The 21,858-nt window shown below is 50.4% G+C and overlaps 10 protein-coding genes across 10 annotated transcripts, besides 1 other annotated feature; 6 read left to right on the top strand and 4 right to left on the bottom strand.

Annotated features, from left to right (window-relative positions):
- Positions 1–21,858: part of a sequence feature (contig 1.139 1..347029(1)) that runs on past both edges of the window.
- ANIA_08068 (putative extracellular endoglucanase) lies at positions 24–2,049 on the bottom strand (the record flags this gene model as incomplete). Its single annotated transcript, XM_676245.1, has 6 exons — positions 24–185; positions 266–1,070; positions 1,141–1,162; positions 1,216–1,566; positions 1,622–1,753; positions 1,803–2,049. The coding sequence occupies 6 exons, from the start codon at positions 2,047–2,049 to the stop codon at positions 24–26; spliced, it is 1,719 nt and encodes a 572-aa protein (XP_681337.1).
- ANIA_08067 (uncharacterized protein) lies at positions 2,821–5,634 on the bottom strand (the record flags this gene model as incomplete). Its single annotated transcript, XM_676244.2, has 3 exons — positions 2,821–4,017; positions 4,068–4,924; positions 4,983–5,634. 3 exons carry the CDS (start codon positions 5,632–5,634, stop codon positions 3,019–3,021), a joined length of 2,508 nt encoding a protein of 835 aa, XP_681336.1. The 3' UTR covers positions 2,821–3,018.
- trm6 (tRNA 1-methyladenosine methyltransferase subunit GCD10) lies at positions 6,427–8,144 on the top strand (the record flags this gene model as incomplete). Its single annotated transcript, XM_676243.1, has 2 exons — positions 6,427–6,546; positions 6,612–8,144. 2 exons carry the CDS (start codon positions 6,427–6,429, stop codon positions 8,142–8,144), a joined length of 1,653 nt encoding a protein of 550 aa, XP_681335.1.
- ANIA_08065 (actin-related protein 2/3 complex subunit 3) lies at positions 8,177–9,307 on the bottom strand (the record flags this gene model as incomplete). Its single annotated transcript, XM_050611198.1, has 6 exons — positions 8,177–8,446; positions 8,500–8,578; positions 8,634–8,746; positions 8,811–9,085; positions 9,190–9,235; positions 9,302–9,307. The coding sequence occupies 6 exons, from the start codon at positions 9,305–9,307 to the stop codon at positions 8,399–8,401; spliced, it is 567 nt and encodes a 188-aa protein (XP_050467248.1). The 3' UTR covers positions 8,177–8,398.
- On the top strand, positions 9,576–11,029 carry ANIA_08064 (replication factor C subunit 3; the record flags this gene model as incomplete). The annotated part of the gene is made up of 5 exons (XM_676241.2): positions 9,576–9,760; positions 9,814–9,901; positions 9,951–10,125; positions 10,178–10,561; positions 10,620–11,029. Exons 1-5 carry the CDS (start codon positions 9,621–9,623, stop codon positions 11,027–11,029), a joined length of 1,197 nt encoding a protein of 398 aa, XP_681333.1. The 5' UTR covers positions 9,576–9,620.
- Positions 11,807–13,228, top strand: ANIA_08063 (uncharacterized protein; the record flags this gene model as incomplete). The annotated part of the gene is made up of 1 exon (XM_676240.1): positions 11,807–13,228. The coding sequence occupies one exon, from the start codon at positions 11,807–11,809 to the stop codon at positions 13,226–13,228; it is 1,422 nt and encodes a 473-aa protein (XP_681332.1).
- On the bottom strand, positions 13,282–14,450 carry ANIA_08062 (putative glutamine-serine-proline rich protein). Its single transcript, XM_676239.2, has one exon. It carries the CDS (start codon positions 14,439–14,441, stop codon positions 13,458–13,460), a length of 984 nt encoding a protein of 327 aa, XP_681331.1. The 5' UTR covers positions 14,442–14,450; the 3' UTR covers positions 13,282–13,457.
- Positions 15,381–17,057, top strand: cwc27 (the record flags this gene model as incomplete). Its single annotated transcript, XM_676238.1, has 1 exon — positions 15,381–17,057. One exon carries the CDS (start codon positions 15,381–15,383, stop codon positions 17,055–17,057), a length of 1,677 nt encoding a protein of 558 aa, XP_681330.1.
- On the top strand, positions 18,960–20,034 carry ANIA_08060 (uncharacterized protein; the record flags this gene model as incomplete). Its single annotated transcript, XM_676237.1, has 2 exons — positions 18,960–19,031; positions 19,084–20,034. 2 exons carry the CDS (start codon positions 18,960–18,962, stop codon positions 20,032–20,034), a joined length of 1,023 nt encoding a protein of 340 aa, XP_681329.1.
- Positions 20,743–21,583, top strand: ANIA_08059 (translocation channel protein TIM22; the record flags this gene model as incomplete). Its single annotated transcript, XM_676236.2, has 3 exons — positions 20,743–20,856; positions 20,918–21,013; positions 21,078–21,583. The coding sequence occupies 3 exons, from the start codon at positions 20,743–20,745 to the stop codon at positions 21,411–21,413; spliced, it is 546 nt and encodes a 181-aa protein (XP_681328.1). The 3' UTR covers positions 21,414–21,583.

The following is a 21,858-nucleotide window of genomic DNA, read 5'->3' as shown; positions in this document are numbered from 1 at the left end:
ACTTCGACCGATTGAACCAGAAATTAAACAGTCAACGTGAAGTCAACTGTATTCTCCTCCCCATCCACACGAGGGTAAAACTCGAACGTAAAGACCGAGGTTTCCCCGGCTGCCACAACTGCATCAATTGCGGCAGCCGTGATGATAGCATTGTTGTCGTCCCAGTTCCAGTGGTTGCTGTAAGTCTGTTGATACGGAGAACAGGTCAGTAAGATGGCGATATTGTATAGATTGGGTCCAAGAGGGAAAACGTGAGTAGACTTACAGCACGAGCCTGTTGAAGCGGACCAAGCCACTGGGTCCAATCGTCGAACAAATAGATACCTGAGCTCGTAACAGCCTTCACAGACGCAAGTTTCGGAACGCCGTTCCAAGTAATTGGGATGGAAAGGTCAGCCCCTGAGACTGCAGAAGCTGATGCAGAGGTTGAAGAAAGGACTGGTGTATCCCACTGCACGATTTGAATAGTGGGGGATGTGGCACCACCATTGAACTCCAAAGTCAAAGTATCGATAATGCCAGAGGTGCTAGAAGCAGTGTACTTCGTTCCCAGGTATGTAGCCGAGAAGACGATGTTATCACCAGAAACCAAGTAGTCGGAGCCGCTGACCAGCACCGTACCATCGGACTCCGTAATTGATACGAGAGAATTACCATTAAAGAGGTACGGGAGACTTTGAGACGTAACGTTCGTCCCAACCTGGTGATATATATATGCAGATGAAAACTGCTCTGTTGCAGAAGCGTCCTCAGTACTATCAGGGAGACTGTTAGCTGTCTCAGCCGTTGTACCAATGACGATGTCCAGAGTTGTCGGATCACGCCATTGCCCAGTTGTACGATCTAGATGATCTGCACCATTGTCCCACATAACAGTTGCAATGCCGAATTGGGATGCGACGCGCTGGATATGGTCGAAGTATTTCCAGCGCGCGGCCGGCTCAGTGTTAACTGATGATGCGTCGTATTCACCTAGGATTAGTGGGACGTCGGTGAAGTTGTTGCGAATGAGCTCGAAGTCTGTTGTGAGGGTATCCTTATCGGTGTCTGAGCCCCAGATTGTTTTGCCCCTGGACAGTGTAAGATTTTATAATGGGTACCAAAAAAAAGAAAAAAAAAAAAAAGCGTGAAGCGTCTCACCATGCGCTGAAAATGAAGTCGTCTGTAATGGCAGGTTAAAATAATGCTATGCTGCATAGGAATACAGATACCTACAAGGACTGTAGTAATGGAACTGGATAGCCCAAGGATTCGTGATGTTTTCTGGAACTTCAAACCACTGGGATGTCTTGATACTATCCTGGCCACCTCCGACAAGGTTAACAACACGCTGGGAATTGAACCCGCCAGCATCAGCAATTGCCTGAAGGAAAATACTGTTCAGTTTATTGATTTCGGCGCCGTCTTCAGCGGTGTTCGCTGGGGGTTCGTTGATGGATTCAAAAGCAACCAAATTGGGCTTACACCCCAAAGTGGTCCCGATCTGGTACCACAGGCGATAGAATTTCTCATCAATCAGGTCTAGGTCGGCGCCGGAAGCAGTGACATCGGCCCATTCCCACGAATCTATGTACAATGTGAACAGACGCTTTTAACTTGGGGACCATAAATAGCTGCTCACCATGGTGGACATTCACGATGGCATACAAGTCTCGAGAAGTGATCGAGTCTAGGACATCAGAGACGCGTTGCAGCCATGCCGGGTCGACAGTCCAGTCAGGAGATTCTCCAGTGAAATGATGGGTCCAGGTCACTACGTAACGTGAGTATGCTGTACATCAAGTGGCTAATGATGTCTGTACCTGGAAGACGAACGCTCTTGAACCCTGACTGTTTGATGAGGTCGAGCGTTGCTGCCTCAACAGGAGCATTGTTCCAGGAACCTTCGTCTGGAATGGCGTCCAGAGTATTCCCTAGATTCCACCCAGGATGGATGTTTGCAACAAAGTCCTCTGCGGTTATGGGAGTAAAGTTTCCTGAACATGTAACTTGGGTGTATGCAACCTGCAAGAGAGCAGAAAGCCCCGTGATTGATAGTAGTCTTTGCATTTTGACTGTGCACAAGTCCGCCTAGATATTTTGATAAGTTCGGATCAAGTATCCAAATTTATAAATGATGCCAGAACTCTAGGGGAGATTGTTCGTCCATTTAATCCAGGGGTCACCCATATTGTCGTATATGACAAAGATTATCCCCTCTATGTAAAAACCGGGACAAGATATACCGAATATTGCGAAACAGGGGTCTAAAGTGGAGAGATTCCGGGTGAAATATGTCATTCGAGCTTCCTGATCACGGAAGAACGGGCCGTTCTGTATAAAGGCCACAGTTAAGGCACCGATGGGGTTATGTACAGTTCTTCAGCCAGTCCAAGAGGAGTATGAGGATGAAGAAGCGGCGCGATGACGAAGGCATCCGGGGCAAAATTTCCTCCATTAACGGCTGGAAGAGGCCTCGGAGCCAGGAAGTTGCAGATCTTTTCATGGCATCTCGTAGTTTTAAGGAGCTTGCAGCCAGTGGCTGATAATTGTGCCTGTCTGAAAATGGGATTCCGCAGATACATGGGTCTCTTGGAACGTTCGACAAGCCACCTGAAATTTCCCGAAATTAATTCTTCAAGCACCCTGCACTCACTTCGTCCGGTCTCCCTGCCAAGAGAGGATGTGTTTCGGCGGCAGATTCCTTGCTGTTTGATCTGGGCCGTGGTGGAATAGGAAAAGCGAAGTTGTCGGCCCCGGCTTTCTGACCAAGAAGGTTAGGTAACGTGATCTGATTCTCGACGGTTTATACAGGTGGGACAAGGCGCAAATATAGTAAAATAAGTCATTGCTCGTATTCATCGTAAGTAACTAAGATACATTAAAAGCGCCAAGTTCAGGCATCTATATGACCCGTATATTTAGGATCATGCATGTTCATTCCGTCGTCAACACCATAAATAAGCGCGACAGAGGTTACTGGCATACCATGTTCGGTTATGTGTTTCCCGATCTACGTAAAGCAGCTTGATATGGCTTTCACATGACTATACAGTCTTTGTTCCGCTCCCTAGCGCCCCGCTCAGGATGTCGAGCATACGGATTCCTTTGGTATGGGCTCCGTGGGGGCGCATCTGTGATATTAGGGCTCTGTTGCGGGGGCGTATATATCGGACTCTTGGCCGCCTGCTCATAAGACGGAGGCGGAATGTCATCCTGATCTTCGTGTACCGGTCCACTACTCTGAAAGTGGGATTGGGAGTGGTGACCATATGATTGACGCTGTTGACGATTTACAGCAGGAGTGTTTGCGCTAGTTCCAAGGTTGGCTGCGCTCTGGGAGCGGCCGCGCGCAGGTCCCGGTCGCTGTTGTTCCTCTTCCTGGTACTGGAGAGAGAGAGCATACGCATAGTCCGCGTCTGCCTGCTCTTGGGCTGAAAGTGTGCTGGAATGCTGCGAAGTGTCGTGACTCGAAGTCCGGGGCCCCGATGGGTCGGATTCTTGAGGTGTACTGTGGCTGACAAGTCTAAAATCGCCGGCGTAAAAGCCCGCATTGGATCCGTTCACATCAACAAGACTCTCCCACACAACTTCTGCATGGTTAGAGTAACCAGCATCGGTGACGAGTGTAAAGAGTCTCTGCAGTTGCGGATGCTTGTAAAGGGTAGAGAAGTGATCGTTGCGAAATAAGATAGAGAAGGAACCAGGTTGCAGCGTTCTAGATAATTGTTCTAGACCAAAAGCGCTCAATTGTGTGGCGTTTTCGAAGTCCGTGAAATGCTGGATTGCGTGTATATCAGCCATGATTCTTTCTTCTTCAGTACTTAGTGCTGTGCCCTGCATCACACGGTCTTCAAGCTCCTGTTTACGGAATGGGAGCATTTGAATATCTTCATGATACTGGCCCATCCGCCCCAATGCCGCACAAGCTTCCGTCGATGGGGAGGCGAGCCACCCGTGTACCAGGGATACCCCAAAAGTACTATAGAGCTTGATATCTTCGGTCTCAAGAAATGTGCCGGTTACAGAGTTCGGTTCCTGGGCTAGTTAGCATTGATTTTCGCCAGGGCCATCTTTTTGAATCGCACCAGAGTCAATCGCGGGTTGACGTTCATTCCAGTATGCAACATAGTCAGGAAACGACTGAGAGCTTCAATGTCGGGAAATTCGTCGTCGGGTCCCAGACGTGTCGTCAGTTCATCAAACAGTGCCTCAATCAACAAGCCCAACGAGATTTGCTCCCTGCTTCGTAGAGCCCTTACAATGGGAGGCTGGAAGTCCTGGCCTGCAGCACGGAGTATCAGGGCGTTCACCAGGGCTAAAAGCGGGCATGGCCCGTTCTGATTCTGAATCAGCACAGGGGAGTCACGCAACGTTCCCGTACTATCTTTCCAACTAATATGTCTGATGGAATACGTCTCTGATCGCTTCGTCTGTTGGGCGGTTCCGTCTGGAGTCGCGGATCTTTGTGTATCCTGGGATTGAGACGGCAGCGACAATCTTGTGGGTGGGCTAATGCCTTGCTGCGACGCGCCACCATCAGGCTGGACATTTTGGAGTGCGGCAGGAGGACCGTATCCTTGAATTGTTGCTTCATCTGCATTAGACTGCGTCACTTGCCTGGTGTCATTTCCGTTTTCCTGCGCGGGAGAGTCATCCAACTCGATAAGGACATGGGATGACCCAGTAGTGGCGGTTGATATAGTCCCTGGTGTGCTTATCCTAGGTTGTGAAGGATTTTGCTCTGGATGTAGCTGAGGCTGTGGCTGTTGCAGACCATCGAAGATCTCGTGAGCTTCTGGGGAACCAAGTGTTGCGACACCGGTCTCCTGGCTACTCATCCCTGCGCCTTGGCTTCGACTAGCCTCGCTGGCCCAAGGAGATTCGGACTCCAGCTGCTGGTCAAAGAGCGATAGGCGAGCGGTCATCGGTATATAGCCCTCGTCTGACAGCATTAGCTTCAAGGTAGCGACCACATAACCGCACTAACAACGGGGATCTACCTTGACCTAACCCAACGCTTGCGTCATCCCTAAGAGATGACGCGCGGGAGTTTTCATCCGCCCATGCATTGTTATCGTACTGCGATGGTTTCAAAAACGGGTTGTTCGACTGTAGTGGGATAGAAGAAGAGGCCAAATACTCCCAGTCAGAGGTGCCAGCGCCCTCTTGGCGCGGCGGGAGTTCATTTGCTGCCATTCTTCTTTGGGTGCCCGCAAGAACGATCGAAGGCACCCCCTTCCTGCTATCAACCGACTCTCCATCGCGTAGACCACTGTTCATGTCCGCCCGCTCTGTTGGATCCGCATTGTCCTGAGAGCTCTGGGTTGACTTATCGACGAGCTCATCCGCCCAAGGATTCGGAGTGTCGGTAGACGAAGTCCGAATCGGGGACCGCTGCGCCTGCTCTAGAGACATCAGGTCGAAAGCTGGCGACGTATTCAGATCAGGCGAGAATATAGAGTCCTGCGACGGAATGCGACGAGGATGCGGAGAGCTCTGGGCTCTGCTAGGACGGGTCAGGCGTTTAGGTGAGGTTGATGATAGAGAAAAGGACGTCGGGGAGGTTTTTGAGAATGAAGAGCGAAGTTCGAAGCGGGCATTCCCTTGACTGAGGTTGTGAAGGTGCGGAGGAGCTCGTTTTCTCAAGACCATGAAGGCGACGATGGTTCTCGGGCCACTCGGGCAAAGGCTGAAGCGCTGGGCACGTTCACGACCAATAAGACAAATTAAAAAGAATATTGCGACTGGGCTGGGGCAAAGAGATCAGAAACACTATTTCCGCAGGGCACGCGAATGGGCGGACTGGCGCTGTTGCGAGAGACTTGGGCAATACGTAATTGGTGGCTTAGACAGCGAGCACTGTAGGTACAAGCAAGGCGGAGCTGGAGAAGCACTACTCCTGGACGAGGCAGTAGTAAGTTGAGTTGTGCGGAAGTTAGCTGCTCATAAAAGCATGGGGCGCAGGTTTATATGAGCCATGCCGCTACCCCTTGACAGTGTTAAGCAAGAAAACCGGAGGTGTCCAATTTCAATACCCCGTAGATCCAAGCATATATATACGTCAATGCATCAGATCAGTCGGATAGGCACCCAGATTCCAGCCACCGGCTCTATTGGCTGTGGAGACTGGGGACTAGAGACCGCTCTTCGATCAGGTATCCTGCTTACCAGCCGGTATTGAATATTTACATAATTTCGCTGCCTGGCAGTTAATGATTTTCAATACAACGGTATTGCGTCGTAACTAGGGACTCTCTTCACGCTAAGCTGATAAAACGGGCGGAATATTGAAGTTCCGCAAATTATGTCAGCCATCTTATCAAGATTCAATGGTCCGTGCGCCATCGCAAAGAAAAAAAGTCAAGAAATCTGCGACGGTTGACGGAAGCTCTATACTTGACTGGAGCAAGATTGACCTGAATTAAGATCATATCGAACTTAATTATGCACACGTCAATACGTCCCAATCAGTTCGTCATCTTGCGACTGCCCTCGGAGACGACGAAAGTTCAAAAAGTCGTCCCTAATACGCATGTGCCCAGTCAATTTACTCTCTTCGTCGCGGTGCGCTGACTGCAGAAACCAGATTAATAAATTGTGGAAAATTCGGCTCTTTCCCTGCAAATCAGATTATCGGCCGCCCATTATATGTGACCTACGAGATCCTTGAGGCGCCAGGGAACACTCGCTTGCGCATTGTTCCTGCCGCAGAGCTGCATGCGGAGTCGTTGATTACGGACGGAGAAGGTGACGATGACCTCGAAGTGAACGAGGAGGGACTGCCTGTCCGCACAAATCAAAACACAGTCGACGATGCGTCGACCCAAAAATTGACACTAGAGGAGATCGAAGCGCTGAAGAAGGAGTCTACAGATGCGGGTAGGGATATAATCGCGAAGATACTGGAATCGCATTCGACCATAGACCAGAAGACGGCATTCTCGTTGGCCAAATACACATTGCGCAAGCAGAAGAAGTATATGAAGCGATTCACGGTATTCCCGATGGACGTCAGCGGTCTCACGAACTATATGCTGGAAAACAGGGACTCCGCCTCGAAGAGTATGGAATTGCGCGACGAACTGATTGGCCTGATAGGGAGCTGGGGGAACGTGCATCATGGTGGCGATGCCTCATTACAAGCCACACTATCAAGACCAAATGGTCGCTACCTCGTTGTAGATGATACTGGAGGGCTTCTCGTCGCAGCTATGGCGGAACGAATGGGACTGCTATACCCCGACGAAGATCGAGAAAATGTTGAGAATGTGTCCGCTGCGGACGGTAGCACAGAAGAACCCGCGTCAATGTCATTACAACGAAAAGATCGCCCGGCTCAGATGTCCGCTACCGAGAACACCATCACCATCCTCCACGCGAACAAACAACCAAACGCATCGCTCCTAAAATACTTTGGCTACGACCACAACGCTCCCGAAGAATCCCATCCCCTATACAGACACTTGAAATCCGTTTCCTGGCTCCAACTCCTCGACCCAGAAGCTGATCCCATTTACGCTGAGGAGCCCGCCATAATTCCCGACGCGGAGCTCGCAACTCTCAAAACCAACAAGCGCGGCGCATACCACCGAAAACGAAACCGCTGGGCCCGCGTGCAGAGCGTCGTCAATGAAGTTCGCGCAGGTGGCTACGATGGCCTTGTCGTCGCTACACTCATGGATCTTGATAGTGTCCTCAAACACACAGTCCCACTTCTAGCTGGCTCCGCACCAGTCGTCGTATACTCGCCAACCATTGAACCGCTAACGGAGATTGCGGATCTTTACTCTACGGCACGGAAAACGGCTTATATCAATCGGAAGCGGGAGTTAGAAGAAAAGCAAGGCCAGTCTGCCAATGGCGAGTTCCCAGAACTAGCTGCTGAATTTAATTTGAACCCTACACTTTTATTGGCACCTACACTGGAAACAGTTAGGGTGCGTCAGTGGCAGGTCCTTCCGGGTCGTACGCATCCCATGATGTCTGGACGTGGAGGAGCGGAGGGTTACGTCTTTCATGGCATTCGTGTTATCCCGTCAACAGGGTTCATCCAGGCTGCTGGAAATCCGAGCCGGAAAAGGAGAAAGCTTGCAACTGAATCGACTGCTCAGTCAACTGCTACGCCTGGAAGCACAAGTGCTGATGTCGAGATGAAGTCATGATAGCACAAAGAAATAAATAAAAGCAACCCATTTACTTATCTAAGGCGACATATTCTCGTCTCCACTACGTTGGTGCTTAGCTTGGTCCCGCAAGATTAATGTCGCCCTGCCTGGAAAGCCTGTAGGACAATCATGCGTAATAATACCCTGCGGTCTGAAAGCGAAATCGGGGGTATGTGCTCTTTTGAACAGTTATATCCGGATGTGTAACCACAAAGTCACGCTAGGTACGACACAATGAAAAACAGTCTACCTTAAAAGCTCTTTCCCATAAACTTTCTCTTCGTGAAGCTAAGCCAGAACTGTCTCAGCTGTTAGCAATGATTGTGCCGAAATGTTTGCGAATCTGACAAACCTTCGAAGGACCAACACCACCGGGGTATAGTCTCGCAAGCAGTCGGCTCGCAATCTCCTGTCGCACTTGGGTAAGGTATCTAAACGAACTATTAGCACACTACAGCCGCATAAGAGGCATAATATCGAACGCACGATCGAAGTGTCTCAGCATCCTGGCGATCTCGCGGAGGTTCAAAAGCCTGGTTCAATGGAAAGGACGCATCACCAGGGATAGCGAAGTTATCAAGCGCAACATTGGTTAGAGCCTGGGAAACCGGTCAATACCACAACAAATCCGCAGCTTCGCCGCTGTAGAGTAAAGCTCTATACCTTCTCCGCCTCACGAGCCGACATCGTAGGCTTAACCTTCCCCAGGCATTCAGTGATGAACAGTGTGCCGTAGATGAGCATGCGGTCGGCGGGGCCATTAATCTCGAAGTTTCGGAACAAGACATTCGCCCGGAACAGAGACAGAATTTCGTCTACGCAGTCGTAGGACTCATTATCTGGCTGTACGTCGATGTCGGCGACGCCCGGGGGTAGCATGGGGAGGGTGTATGCGGGGCCGCGAGTGCGGGTGCGGAGGGGTAGAACTGGAAAGTTGCCTGCAGATAGGGCGCGACGAGGTTAGTCAAGTGCATTCTCCCTAGCCGATAGAGATTGTGCGTTCGGCTTTCAAGGACAGCAATGATAGATCCTGCGATCGTACCTATTACGGGGACATCCCGATCTTCGAGGAAGATGGAGTGGTAGGCCTAATTGCGGGTTAGAGGTCGGCTTGAAGCATTACTTCGATGCGGAATGTCCAGGTAATCACATACAGGCATTATGAGGATTAAAAGCAATGCAATCCCCAGACTAGAGTAGAGGAAAAGCTGAGTTGGCGGGTGTTGATGGCGGAGCAGTTCTAATCTACCTAACAGGAGGCCGCATGTCATCACCGCCGCAGCAACAACAGAGAGGCCTCAGGGCTTGGCACCCAGCTCCGCAGATTTTCCGACGCCGAACCTCTTTACGCGCTGCGGCATCCTGACGCGTCGAAATCCATAGGACGCTCTTGCACCATTATTTAGCTCAATACCTTGCATTTTGGGCTTAGATTTGAATTGCAAAGAGCAATTCTTGATTACTTATAGCACCATGTCCGACTACGAGGACAATATGGACGTGGATGGCCCGGCAACCAAGAACGCCGTCCAGTTCAGCTCCGATAACACTGGCGCAAAACATAAGAGAGCTGCGGCAGATTTACCAGTGGAAGCTCAAGATAATCTGCCTTGGTAAGGCTGCAATCGGTATACTCGTTTTGGCTCAGCTGGCTGACCATGTGCAGGGTGGAAAAGTACCGCCCGAACACCCTCGATGATGTCTCCGGCCACAAAGATATATTAGCTACGATTAATCGATTTGTTGAGGCGAATGTGCGTGTCTAATCCGGTATTGCCAACCCAATAGCTAACTTTATCTCAGCAATTACCACACCTTCTCCTCTACGGCCCTCCCGGTACGGGCAAAACGTCCACAATCCTGGCCCTTGCCCGACGGATATACGGCAGCAAGAACATGCGACAGATGGTGCTCGAACTCAACGCTAGTGATGATAGAGGAATTGATGTTGTTCGGGAGCAGATTAAGACTTTCGCGAGTAGGTCTAGCGGCTCTAGGAAGTGGGATTGCAGGCTAATCAAGTCTCGCAGGCACAAAACAAATATTCTCAATGGCACCGTCCGCTACTGGTAAATCGTCGCTCGCGTCGTTCAAGCTGATTATCCTGGATGAGGCGGATGCCATGACATCCACCGCGCAGATGGCGCTTCGCCGGATTATGGAAAAATACACCGCCAACACTCGGTTCTGCATTATCGCCAACTATACCCACAAGCTTTCTCCTGCCCTCCTTTCCCGATGTACTCGCTTCCGCTTCAGTCCGCTCAAGGAACAGGATATCCGGGTCCTGATTGATCAGGTAATCGAGAAGGAAGACGTGCGCATTCAACCTGAAGCTGTCGATAGCTTGGTCACCTTGAGTCGTGGTGACATGCGTCGTGCTTTGAATGTGCTTCAAGCCTGCCATGCAAGCAGTACGCGTCTCTATTCCATCATGAAACTCTCATAAAGCTCTTGTACTGACCATACTAGGCAAACCGCTTCCAATCAAGAACGCGCCCCAAGATCAAGCCGTCCCCGAGCCGGAAACGATTACAAATGAGACGATATACGACTGTATTGCCGCGCCACATCCAGCCGATATCCAACAGATTGTGACCACACTGCTCGCGACCAGCGACGTGACATCATGTCTCAACACTTTGAACACATTGAAAATCAATAAAGGCCTTGCCCTAGCAGATATCCTTTCTGCACTTGGGGAGCAGCTGTATCGACTCGAGGTTCCGGCGCAGACGCGGATCACTTGGCTGGAAGGCTTAGCAGAGATTGAATGGCGTCTGTCCGCAGGCGGATCGGAGACCGTTCAGACCGGCGGCCTGGTTGGAGTGATCCGAAATGGATGTGAGCTGATGGGGGATAACGGTGTGAGTCAGGCATAATAGCGCTGTCTAATGCATTTACGAGTTCACGAACCCGTCCTCTGTAATATCTTGCGTACCCACATACGGCTAGGGCATGCCAATCAAGACTCGACAGCGGGAGCCTGGGCCCCGACATCGGCTAGATAAGATTGGGTCTCCCTTGATTATCAGATCTTGTTGCAAGTACGCCTTATTCTTGGCTACATATTCGGCGAGTAGCTGCCGAAGTCAAGCTTGCTCTAACAAGAGATTTCTACCAGATGATAACACTAAACATTCCAGTTTTCGTATTACCGGTCTCGGGGGACGGAGCCTGGAGCCGTTTCCAGACGGACATGGCCGACACACTAGAGACTGGATTCCCCACGGTAGAAATCAAGGTCTTGGCTTCGATGATGGAGTCTCTAGCTGCATCGTGCGGATTCGAGGCCGGCTTCGCAATCCAATGACAGTTTCGTTCTGTATCTGCCCTGCAGCCTATTAGCTAATGCTTCTCCAATGTTTTCTCACCAACAAGGCTTGCAAGTTTGGATCCCCGCACCAGAGCCCAACCCCCACAACCGCGAATAGCAATTGGAACCTTCAATGGCGTTCCGCGGACACCCATTGCTTGATAAAGATAAGAAATCCGAGGAGAATGATGGCGGACCCCGCCTATGTAAAGCTAGTTAGCTGATGATAAGGCAACGGGCGGGACTGTTTCCTGCGTAGCTACTTAAAGACCCTGCCATCCGTTCCCATCCTTCACACTGACGGCTTTCTTCCTGCCTTCAGCTCAATTAGTCCCTTGCCATCATGCGACGATCCCTTCAACTCATCGCCTTGTCGGCCATTCCTCTTCAGGTCTCCGCCGAGAAGGTCCTTGGAGCATACATATTCGCGCGTCATGGAGACCGCACTGCGAAGATCCTCAAGAACACTCAGCTCACTGACCTAGGCTATAACCAGGTCTACCTAACCGGATCCGCCTACCACGACCGCTATATCAACTCAACCTCTTCAAAGTACATTGACGGCATCAGCGAGGATGTTGTCAACCTCAGCCAGCTTACAGCGTCGGCACCCGCCGACGCTGTGCTGCAGAACTCTGCAACTGGCTTCCTTCAGGGTGTCTATCCGCCCGTAGGCTCCGTGTCCAGCCAGGAACTGGCCAACGGAACAACTGTTGAATCGCCTCTGAACGGCTACCAGCTTATACCACTCTCGCTCATTGACTCGGGAGCCAGCAGCGAAGATAGCACTTGGCTGCAAGGAACGACGGACTGTAACAGAGCCAAGGTTAGCAGCGACAGCTACTACGAGTCTGAGCTGTACAAGACACTCTTCGAGGAGACCAAAGACTTCTACCAGTCTCTTTCTCCGCTCATCAACACATCTTTCTCGGATGCCGATATGAGCTTCAGAAATGCGTACTCTATCTACGACTACCTCAATGTTGGTTCGATACATAACACTTCCAACACGCCTACAGAGTCCCAGCTCCACCAGGCCTTCCTCCTTGCCAATATCGAGCAGTACAACCTCGCTTACAACTCCTCTGAGACCGTCCGCGCAATCGCAGGCTCAACTCTTGCCGCTGAAATGCTCATGGGTCTTAACGAGACTGTTACCTCACAGGGGGAGGTGAAGCTCCACCTTGAGTTCGGCTCCTACGGTACTTTCCTCTCATATTTCGGCCTTGCGAACCTCCCTGCCGTGGACGCCGCCTTCACAGGAATTCCAGATTATGCATCCTCTATGGTCTGGGAGCTCGTCACTAACTCCACCTCCGACTCATTCCCTTCTACCGACGAGATTAGCGTTCGCTTTGCCTTCCATAACGGTACCATGACTGGCTCTTCATCCACGCCAACGACGTATCCGCTTTATGGTCAATCCAGCTCCACAATCCCGTGGTCCACATTTGTTGAGCAGACCGAGAAGATTGCCGTTATGACTACGCAGCAATGGTGCGATGTCTGCGGAAACACAGATGGACAGTGTGCTTCATCCAGCGACACCTCGGACTCAGGCAACGCTTCTACGAACTCATTTGCAGGTAGCAATGGCGGTGGAATCTCCAAGGGGGTGGCTGGTGTCATTGGTGCTATGGTTACTTTAGCTGTGATCTTGGGTTTGGAGGCGCTTTTCCTCCTTCTGGGACCGTTCAGGCTTTCCAAGAAGGGAAGGCTTGCTGGCATTGACAGGGGTAATGTGGTGGATGAGAATAAAGATTAGGTTGGCTTTTCTGTATGTGAAGCGTTCACGATGTGTCAACGACCGTACAATAATCGAGCGTCTTAACGAGTGTTTTGTCTTGTAATGCTACAAGCTGTAGTTTAGATCACGCAATATCTTACGATAATTACAAGGATGGATTCACAACCATAAAACCCCGTGACCATATGAATGAACCATTAAAAAGGAAATCTCAAAATATCAAATGTAAACCACGAGAGAGAAAACCCTAGTCCAAAAACACCAAGACCCCGTCCCGATTCGAAATCCTCTCATCAAGCCTTACCCAATCCCTCTTCCACCCACCTTTACCGTCTGCCAACTCAGCCTCCAGCACACGCCCACCCTCAGTCAAACGAGCATTTCTCGCTGACGCCCCAAAATTGCCCGCAGTCTTCCACCTGAAATGCCCAAATTCATTCATCAAGACACTGTTCAATGGCAGTCGAGAGGCCTTAAATTGGCCCGAGACAGCGCAGCACAAAGCCGCCAATTCGTAGTCTCCCTGGAGGGATATATCCCTGGATGATTTGGAGAAATTCCCGCGGTGATCAGACGAAGCCTGGGTTGGTACCCGGGCTGGAGCTGAAACTGGGAGTTTTCCTTCTTCCTTCTCAGAGTCTGTATCAGAGGAAGATGAAGACGATGAGCTCGAAGAACGGCGCCGGTGAAACCTCCACGGCCGCTTTTCCTTCTTCTTGTCAACCTTCCCGTGTGAACTGTGTTTCTTTATTGCGTCTTCCGCTAAAGAGCCTGCTATAGCACCTCCAATTGTTCCAAGCACCCCATGGTTAACTTGATGCCCTGCGTATGCGCCTGCCGCGCCTCCAGTTAGGGCCCCTAGGACCCCACGGTCATTGTAGTCTTGACGGGCGTGAACGTCTTGGTCAGTATGTTGCGGATATGTCGGCTGAGACTGCTGCTGCGGTGGGTATGGGTATGAGTATGGAGCCTGCGCTGGCGCTGGCGCTGGCGATTCAGGGTGTTGATAGTACGGAGGCGGGGGTTGCTGATAGCCGCCGTAGTATTCCTGCGGGTATTGATATCCGTTGCTAGTTTGTGACAAATATGCTGTGTCGTTTGCAGGTGCTGGCCATGAAGTTGAAGCTGGAGGGTATGCGGGATACCCAGTTGGAGGCATGGGACCCTGATTGCCATAGCCCTGGCCATGGCCGGGGTATTTGCTGTCGCTGTAGTATTCTTGGGAAGACATGTTAGTTGCCCGATAGATGCTCAATACATGATTTCTCCAAGATCTGTTCAGCATCTAAGAGAAATATAGCTTTTTTATTCCACAGGGCTGATTCTCACTAGCTCAATCGGGAAGGTAGCTGAATTCCAGGCCTGGTGGCTGTGCGGTATAGGGCTATTGCACTGCCACATCACGACTTGCTTTCTAGGCACCACAGTTTCTCCAGCCCTTCACTGAGAAAGCTGAGACTCAAGATATCTTCCACAGCTGAGAGTAAGTAATGAGATTGGACTTCGCAAGTTTTTTTTGGCGTCATTCCCACTTATTGTGCCAGATGCCGGACTTGTATCCGAATCTTTCCCTACCAGTAAGCAAATTCAAGGGTCTTTGAAGGCTCAGTAAAAATGCCATGCATGAATGGGGTCAGTCAGACCTTATCAGTTGACTATACTCTGTAGTAGCTTAGGTGCTCTCTTCAGTGTCAGGATTGGCGTTTCAATCATGCCCGAATGCAACGTGGGCTGTCATTTTATTTTATTTGATCGCCAGGCTGTCTCGCCAGCTTGCAAAGTAGCCAACAAAATGAAGATTACCAGCCTAAGTTGAATGCGTTGGTCTGCTGTTCTGATGTTTGTGGTTGCTGGCTGGATCTATAAAAGGCTCGGCTTCGGCTGACGTTGACGTGACCCCGAAACTTGGCCGAGAAGCTTCAAATCACCACTTTTCGCCCTCGCCAGTCCCTCTCGCCTACCTCCAATTCCGGTCACTCAAAGGCTCGAATTATACTTAGATCTATCTTTTGATACATCGAGCTCTTAATTTAGGCATATTGGCCGCAGCCAATCCTGCGCGATTGAGAAGGGTGTTTGAGCTTTGCTTCCAGCTACATAGCTACATCGCTGAGCTCCCCTCGTGGACGCAAATCTCTGACCCTTTGCATCTCATCTCATCTTTAACAATATGTCCGCTCACTATGCTACGGAACCAGCGCCGACGGCTTCCGCAACTCTCCATACCACCTTCGGGCCCCTCCACATCGCGCTGTTCGCGAAGCAAACTCCGCTAACATGTCGCAACTTCCTCCAACACTGCATGGACAATTACTACGCCGGCACAATCTTCCACCGCGTTGTCCCAGATTTTATTATCCAAGGAGGCGATCCGACGGGCACCGGCTCCGGCGGGACATCGATCTACGAATACCCCGAATTCGAGTACGATCCTGACGCGCGCGATCCGAATGAGAAGGTTGTTCTCCGAGATGAGATCCACAGTCGATTACGGTTTAACCGGCGCGGGCTAGTTGGAATGGCAAAGAGCGAGGATGGCTCGTATGGGAGTCAATTTTTCATCACCCTTGCCAATACCGAGCGCGAGTTGAACGGGCAATGCACGCTCTTCGGGCGCCTTGAGGGGGATTCGCTGTACAACATGTTGAAGATCGCGGAGGCCGAGCGCATCGAGGGGACCGAGCGACCTGTATACCCGGTGAAGATTACATCTTGCGAAGTGGGTGATCTGGGACCGTTCGTTGATAAGGTTAAGAAGAGGCAGGTTGTTGCTACAGGGCCGAAGACTGAGGAGAAGCCGGCCGCGAAGAAGAAGAAGAAGGCCAAGCCCGGGAAGGCCTTGTTGAGTTTCGGAGGCGACGATGAGGAAGACGAGGATATGCCTATTCGCCCGGCGAAGCCAAAGTTCAATCCTATGCTTGTCACGGACACAAAGCTCCCAGAAAAGGAGTCATCGACGAAAGGAGAGGCCTCGCAAACACGTAAACGACCTCGATCGCCATCGCCAAAGCGACAACCCCAACCATCGGCTCCGCCCAAAAACCGACCAAAAACACCAGAGCCTACGAAGCAACTTCCATTACCCAACCCTGAATCGCCGGAACGCTCACCTTCTCCGCCACCTAAACAATCATTCTTATCACGCACAAATGCCGAGATTGAGAATCTCAAAGCCTCCATGCGCCGAACCGCCCATGCCCCAGCCGCAGAAACAAAACCAAAGTCCGCCCTTGAGGCTATGATCCCGCAGACTGCAATTCGAGGACGAAAACGGCCGCCTCCAGGGAGCGTCAGCGCCTCAACCTCCGCGCCAAACGGCATTACAGGCTTCAGCAGCAACAGCGCTGAAGCCGAGGCTCTGAAGATGTTCAATGCATTCAGAGCCAAGCTAGAGAGCTCTGATTCCCAACCCACCGCAGCTGCGGCCAAACGTTTATCGGTAGCCAAAACCGACGCAGCGGAAGAACGGAAAGAGACGCCGGATGAAGATGAAGAATCCCAATTATGTGACCTCCACTTCATTGCCAACTGCCAGTCATGCAAATCGTGGGACAACGACGTAGAAGGCGGCGCCAACAACGGCGCAGACGACGACGTCAATGATAGTGGTTGGCTTAACCATCAACTCCGTTTCGGCAAGGATACGCTTGGTAAAGACCTGAACTGGAAACGCGAGCACCAGGACGTCGACACGTTGATGGTTATTGATCCGCGCGAGAAGGAGAAGGAGCTTGCCGATAGCTCTAGGCCTGGGACAAAACGAGTGAAGGGAAGGGGATTAGAGAGGGATCGGGAACGGGAGAGGAAGAAGGGGAGGGTTGGAGATTTAGAGTGGTCGAAGAGGTGAAATAGTCAAATAGGGTACCTAGACTATTGGCATAGCTAGGTCTGCTGTACAGCTACATGAAGGATCTAGCAACCTAAAGCTCTTGTATCTGAATAAAACCTAATCATGAAGGATGAGGTATGCGATCAGCCCTACAGTGCAACAGGCACACCGGCGCTGCTTCCATCGCAAATCAATGCCCTCACTTAGCTTTTCTCAGTACCAACTCAGGCCAGGTAAAACACTATTCGGGGTCCCGCGTACCTAGGTTGAGTGTATGCCTGGTCTGTACTTATGAACGCATACGCGGTTCAGACACTCGTTAAGTTCATGACTCTCCAGTCATAATGGACGGCTCAACCACAGTCAACATCTGGTGACACAATAATATAAATATCATTTAACCTTTCTATGTGCTTCTCGTCCATGCTGTATCTCAAATACTGAGTGAAGCATTCTTTAATATTTTATCACTAAATCCTTTGCTTTGATGTCTAATGTCCAGGCTGAACAACATAACAGGTAATTTATAGAGAGGCGGTTGAAGCTAAGCCGTTGTATGTACGAGCAAATATAAATAAATATTTATTCATATATACAGAAAGGAAGACGTGCTGGTATTGGCCTTTGGAAGGCCTTTTATAAGCAGCGAGATTGAATAGGATGGTGAAGATCATAGGAGCAACAAGGGCTGCTGGTGAGCAATTGGGAGTTAGTATGGGTCGTATCGCTCTGGCAGGTATCTGTATCAGGTATCTTATACACCCAGATATCTCTCGACGGTACTGTACAGCTAGGAGTACCCATGCTAGGAAAGAGGCACTACGATCAAGTTAGGTTCAGTTGCATTGCAATTGAAGGCGTGGAGGTGAAATTGATTAGGGTTTTCCCACAAACCAATGCCAAACTAAGATTCATGTAAATGCTAGATCATATAATTTCATCTCCCATACTTCGTAACGGTAGCCAGATTCCCTACCCTCAGAGCCGCAAACAGCATCATTTGAACCAGCTAGTCTCCACTGGTGTCTAATATAATCTACTATATCCACACAAGTAGCTTTCTTGACCAGACTTTAAAAGCATTGAGCCTAGTCTGGTAGTTTTCCAATTCCAATACGATATGACAATGTTGGATGTGCACATTTCTGAGGGTAAGCGGGCTGGACTCTGCGGCGATTATAGGCGTCATCCACTCGCGGCACGCTTTAGAGATGAGACCATGAATTTGGCTTTCTGTGTTATGTCGACCAAGAAACTGCGTTTGCATACAAGAATATGGTTTTTTCCCCTTTTTTTCCCTTTTTTTTTGTATTTTTATTTTTATTTTTATTTTTTTCCCCCATGCTAGGGCGTCAGGTCAAAGCGGGAGGCTAAAATATATATGGGCGATATTAGGTAAACCAATAGTGAGAGCCTATTGAGAGATGTGATGGTAGGCTTACATTTAATTACAGATCTAGAGAACATTTTTGTATCATGAATATATCTTGAATTAGGACCTGGAGAGCTCCGACTCCGATCGGACCACTCTCAAGGTCTGACTCTGTGGCTTGACTATATGACCGTTGTGGTCTTATTGGTTCGGATGAGATATAGCAGCTAGAGGACTTAACTAAACTCCGTATTATCTCCTTTTACCTGCAACTCCGCAGTTTGGGATGACAGCAACTCCAGCCGGCCGTTCCAGCCCGTCTAGGCGCCGGCGGATTTCATTGAATTCCGCCGTCCCTGAGGCTCTTAGTGTTGATGCACAGGAGATACCGGCACCCCCGGAGTTACCCAGCATCCTTTGGCGTAAACAGGGTCAAAAGAGCGTAAAAGCGCCGAATAGAATACTATAAATGCCTGTGCTCCCCGACAATGTAAACCCACACAGTTCCATGCAACTGACCCTACAGTGCATCGGCTTTAGATCCCATTATGGCGCAGAAATACGCTAAAGACCAACCCTCCGGTTTTACTAATCGCATTGAGCGCGTCGCTGTCGTCGGCGTATGACAACCACGTTTCTTCCATTAGAGCCTCTTCACTAATTTACGCCCAGGCCGGTGGTTCCGTCGGAAAGCGTATCACCAACGAGCTTCTGAAGACCGGCAAACACACCGTCACCGCACTGAGCCGCAAAGACAGCAACACCCCGCTCCCTGACGGCGTCAAGGTCGTGCGTGTCGACTATGATGATGAAGAAGAAGAAGCCATCACTGCCGCCCTCAAGGGCCAACAGTTCCTGATCATCACTCTTGCAGTTAATGCGGCGCCAGACACAGAGTCAAAGATCATCCGCGCCGCTGGCGCCGCTGGAGTCCCCTATATAATGCCGAACACGTACGGGGGCGACGTCACGAACGAAAAGTTTATGAAAGAAATCGTTATTGGTGGCAGCTACTTGAAGGCATGTGCTGAGGTGGAAGCGGCTGGCGCCGCGTGGATCGCACTCGCTTGCGGGTTCTGGTACGAGCACAGCCTTACCACGGGCGAGGGGTGGTTCGGGTTCGACTTTGCGAAGAAGAGGGTCACTTTCTTCGATGATGGTAAGACAAAGATTAATGTCAGCACTTGGGAGCAGTGCGGGCGTGCTGTGGCCGGACTCCTTAGCCTCAAGGAATTGCCTGAAGATGAGAACGATAGTTCCCCCGCGCTGACCAATTGGGCCAACAAACCGGTGTTTGTGGATAGCTTCCTCGTGAGCCAGCGCGAGATGTTCGACAGCTGGCTGCGGGTTTCGGGAGACAAGGCAGAAGACTGGACGATTTCTTACGAGCCCGCAAAGGCGAGGTGGGAAAGAGGTATGGAGATGCTGAAGAAGGGCGACTACTCCGGCATAAGCTTGACGATGTACGGAAGGGCGTTTCTTAATGGGGATGGCAACTACTCGAAGGACCACCAGCTTGTAAATGACCTGTTCGGGCTGCCGAAGGAGGATCTGGATGAGAGGACTGCTGTTGCAAAGGGCATGATGGATCGGGGTTACAGTTACTTTGGTAACAGAGTCTAGGTCAGCTAAACTTCGGGATTCGTTCCGGATTATAAATTATGACGTGCAATGAACATTAATTCCAAATGGTCCTCTATATACCTGTAAGAGAAACCCTGTAGTCGGGCTGCAATCGCATGCGGGTGCTGAGTCGGGGTAAGCGTTGAAGAAGTACTTGAGCACGTGGGATGTCCTTAAGAGCGCGTCAATACATGAGAACTTCCAGTAGCTACTGATGAAAGGCCGCTGTTGGCAATCTAGTCGAACCACAAGCTGACTTGTCGCCTATAACCTGCAGTGCTCATTCGTGCCGACGCATACTTTGCTGAATTGTATATTCTGGGCAGGAAATGAGCTGATTAGAAATCAATGATATGTAAACTCTAGCTCTGATTATCAATGCATCGTCTACTTCCAGCTTACTTCTCACTCCAGCTTCGACATCGATAGCCGGTGGCAGTTTTAGGGCTAACAGTGCGTGTATAGTTATGCAGGTATATTCATAGCGTCACGTGACACTTGCGCTCAAGGTCTTCGCCACCAACCGGAAAATAAATTCTCTCCGCATCAATTCCGGGGTTGAGCTATCGCCATCCATATCATATCAGCACTCTTTTCGCTCTTTCGCCTCAGTCCTCAATTTCTTTCGCTTTATAGGGATTGTCAAGGGCACTAACCGCAGACGATCTTTTCTACTCCTTTGTCTCTCTTTCAGAGAACCTTACCATCATGAACTTCCCTGGGACGAGCGGCTCTTCCGCCGCAAACATGACCGGCTTCGGAGGCATGGGAGCCGGCGGTACGCAGGGGATGTCGGAACAAGAGCAGGCTATGGTAAAGATGGTTCGTCTCGCATTCCATTGAAAATGTATTTGGTTGGGCTGCCTTGCTAAGTGTCGCGCAGATGCAAAACGCTATGGAATCTTGTCCCCTCAAGACTGTCATCTCCGGCGTAATGGGATTCGGTCTTGGTGGTCTTTTCGGCATGTTCATGGCGGGTGTACGTAACTAATTTTCCGTTCCACCATCTTGCACTGTATTCAATCAGAGCTAATAATCCTCAGATGTCCTACGACTCCTCGCTTACCCCCCAGAGCCAAACCATCGCCAACCTCCCTTGGCGCCAACAACTCAAGCACGGCTTCAAGGATATGGGGTCGCGCTCCTGGTCATCTGCTAAGAATTTTGGTATCGTCGGCGCGCTCTACTCAGGGACAGAGTGCTGCATCGAGGGACTTCGCGCGAAGAACGACCTCACAAACAGTGTGTCGGCGGGTTGTATCACCGGTGGGATCTTGGGTGCCAAAGCAGGCCCGCAGGCTGCAGCTCTCGGCTGTGCAGGCTTTGCCGCGTTCAGCGCGGCAATTGATGCCTATATGAGAATGCCGGAGTCTGATTGAGCTGCTGTGAGCTGAGTTGAGTTTGGGACTGTTTCTTCGGCGGCAATGGCGTTCGGGTAGATGGGCTGCATTGTGTATGGCGTTTGGCTCTGCGTTGTGGGTTGCGACTCGCTGCTCTTTTGTATAGTACGAATGTTATAGACCAGATTTATATTGGTAACTTACGTGTAATCAAGAATCATCACCGATCTACTGAGTGGGCGCCTAACAACCGTTCTAGCACTGTATTCCGACAGAATGTGAAAATTCAGCCGGCCAGACAGCGCTGCTAAGAAATTATCTCGCCTACCGAATACAGATCCTACAAGACAGATATGATAAAGCCGTATTGATCGTTCCTTGCTAAAGGGTCGTGTACTGTATTCTCCATAGAAGGTACGTGCGAGGGATATGAGCCTGTATAATAACAGTTGCTGTTGTTTGATCAGGTCTCTAAATGCCGTCC

This window comes from Aspergillus nidulans, chromosome II, assembly GCF_000011425.1.
Source record: "Aspergillus nidulans FGSC A4 chromosome II".
Classification (NCBI taxonomy): Eukaryota; Fungi; Ascomycota; class Eurotiomycetes; order Eurotiales; family Aspergillaceae; genus Aspergillus; species Aspergillus nidulans.
This window is presented reverse-complemented; position numbering and strand designations above follow the sequence as displayed.

Excerpts from the sequence above, each read along its gene's own strand:
- ANIA_08062 (XM_676239.2), bottom strand. The coding sequence starts at position 14,441 with ATGTCTTCCCAAGAATACTACAGCGACAGCAAATACCCCGGCCATGGC.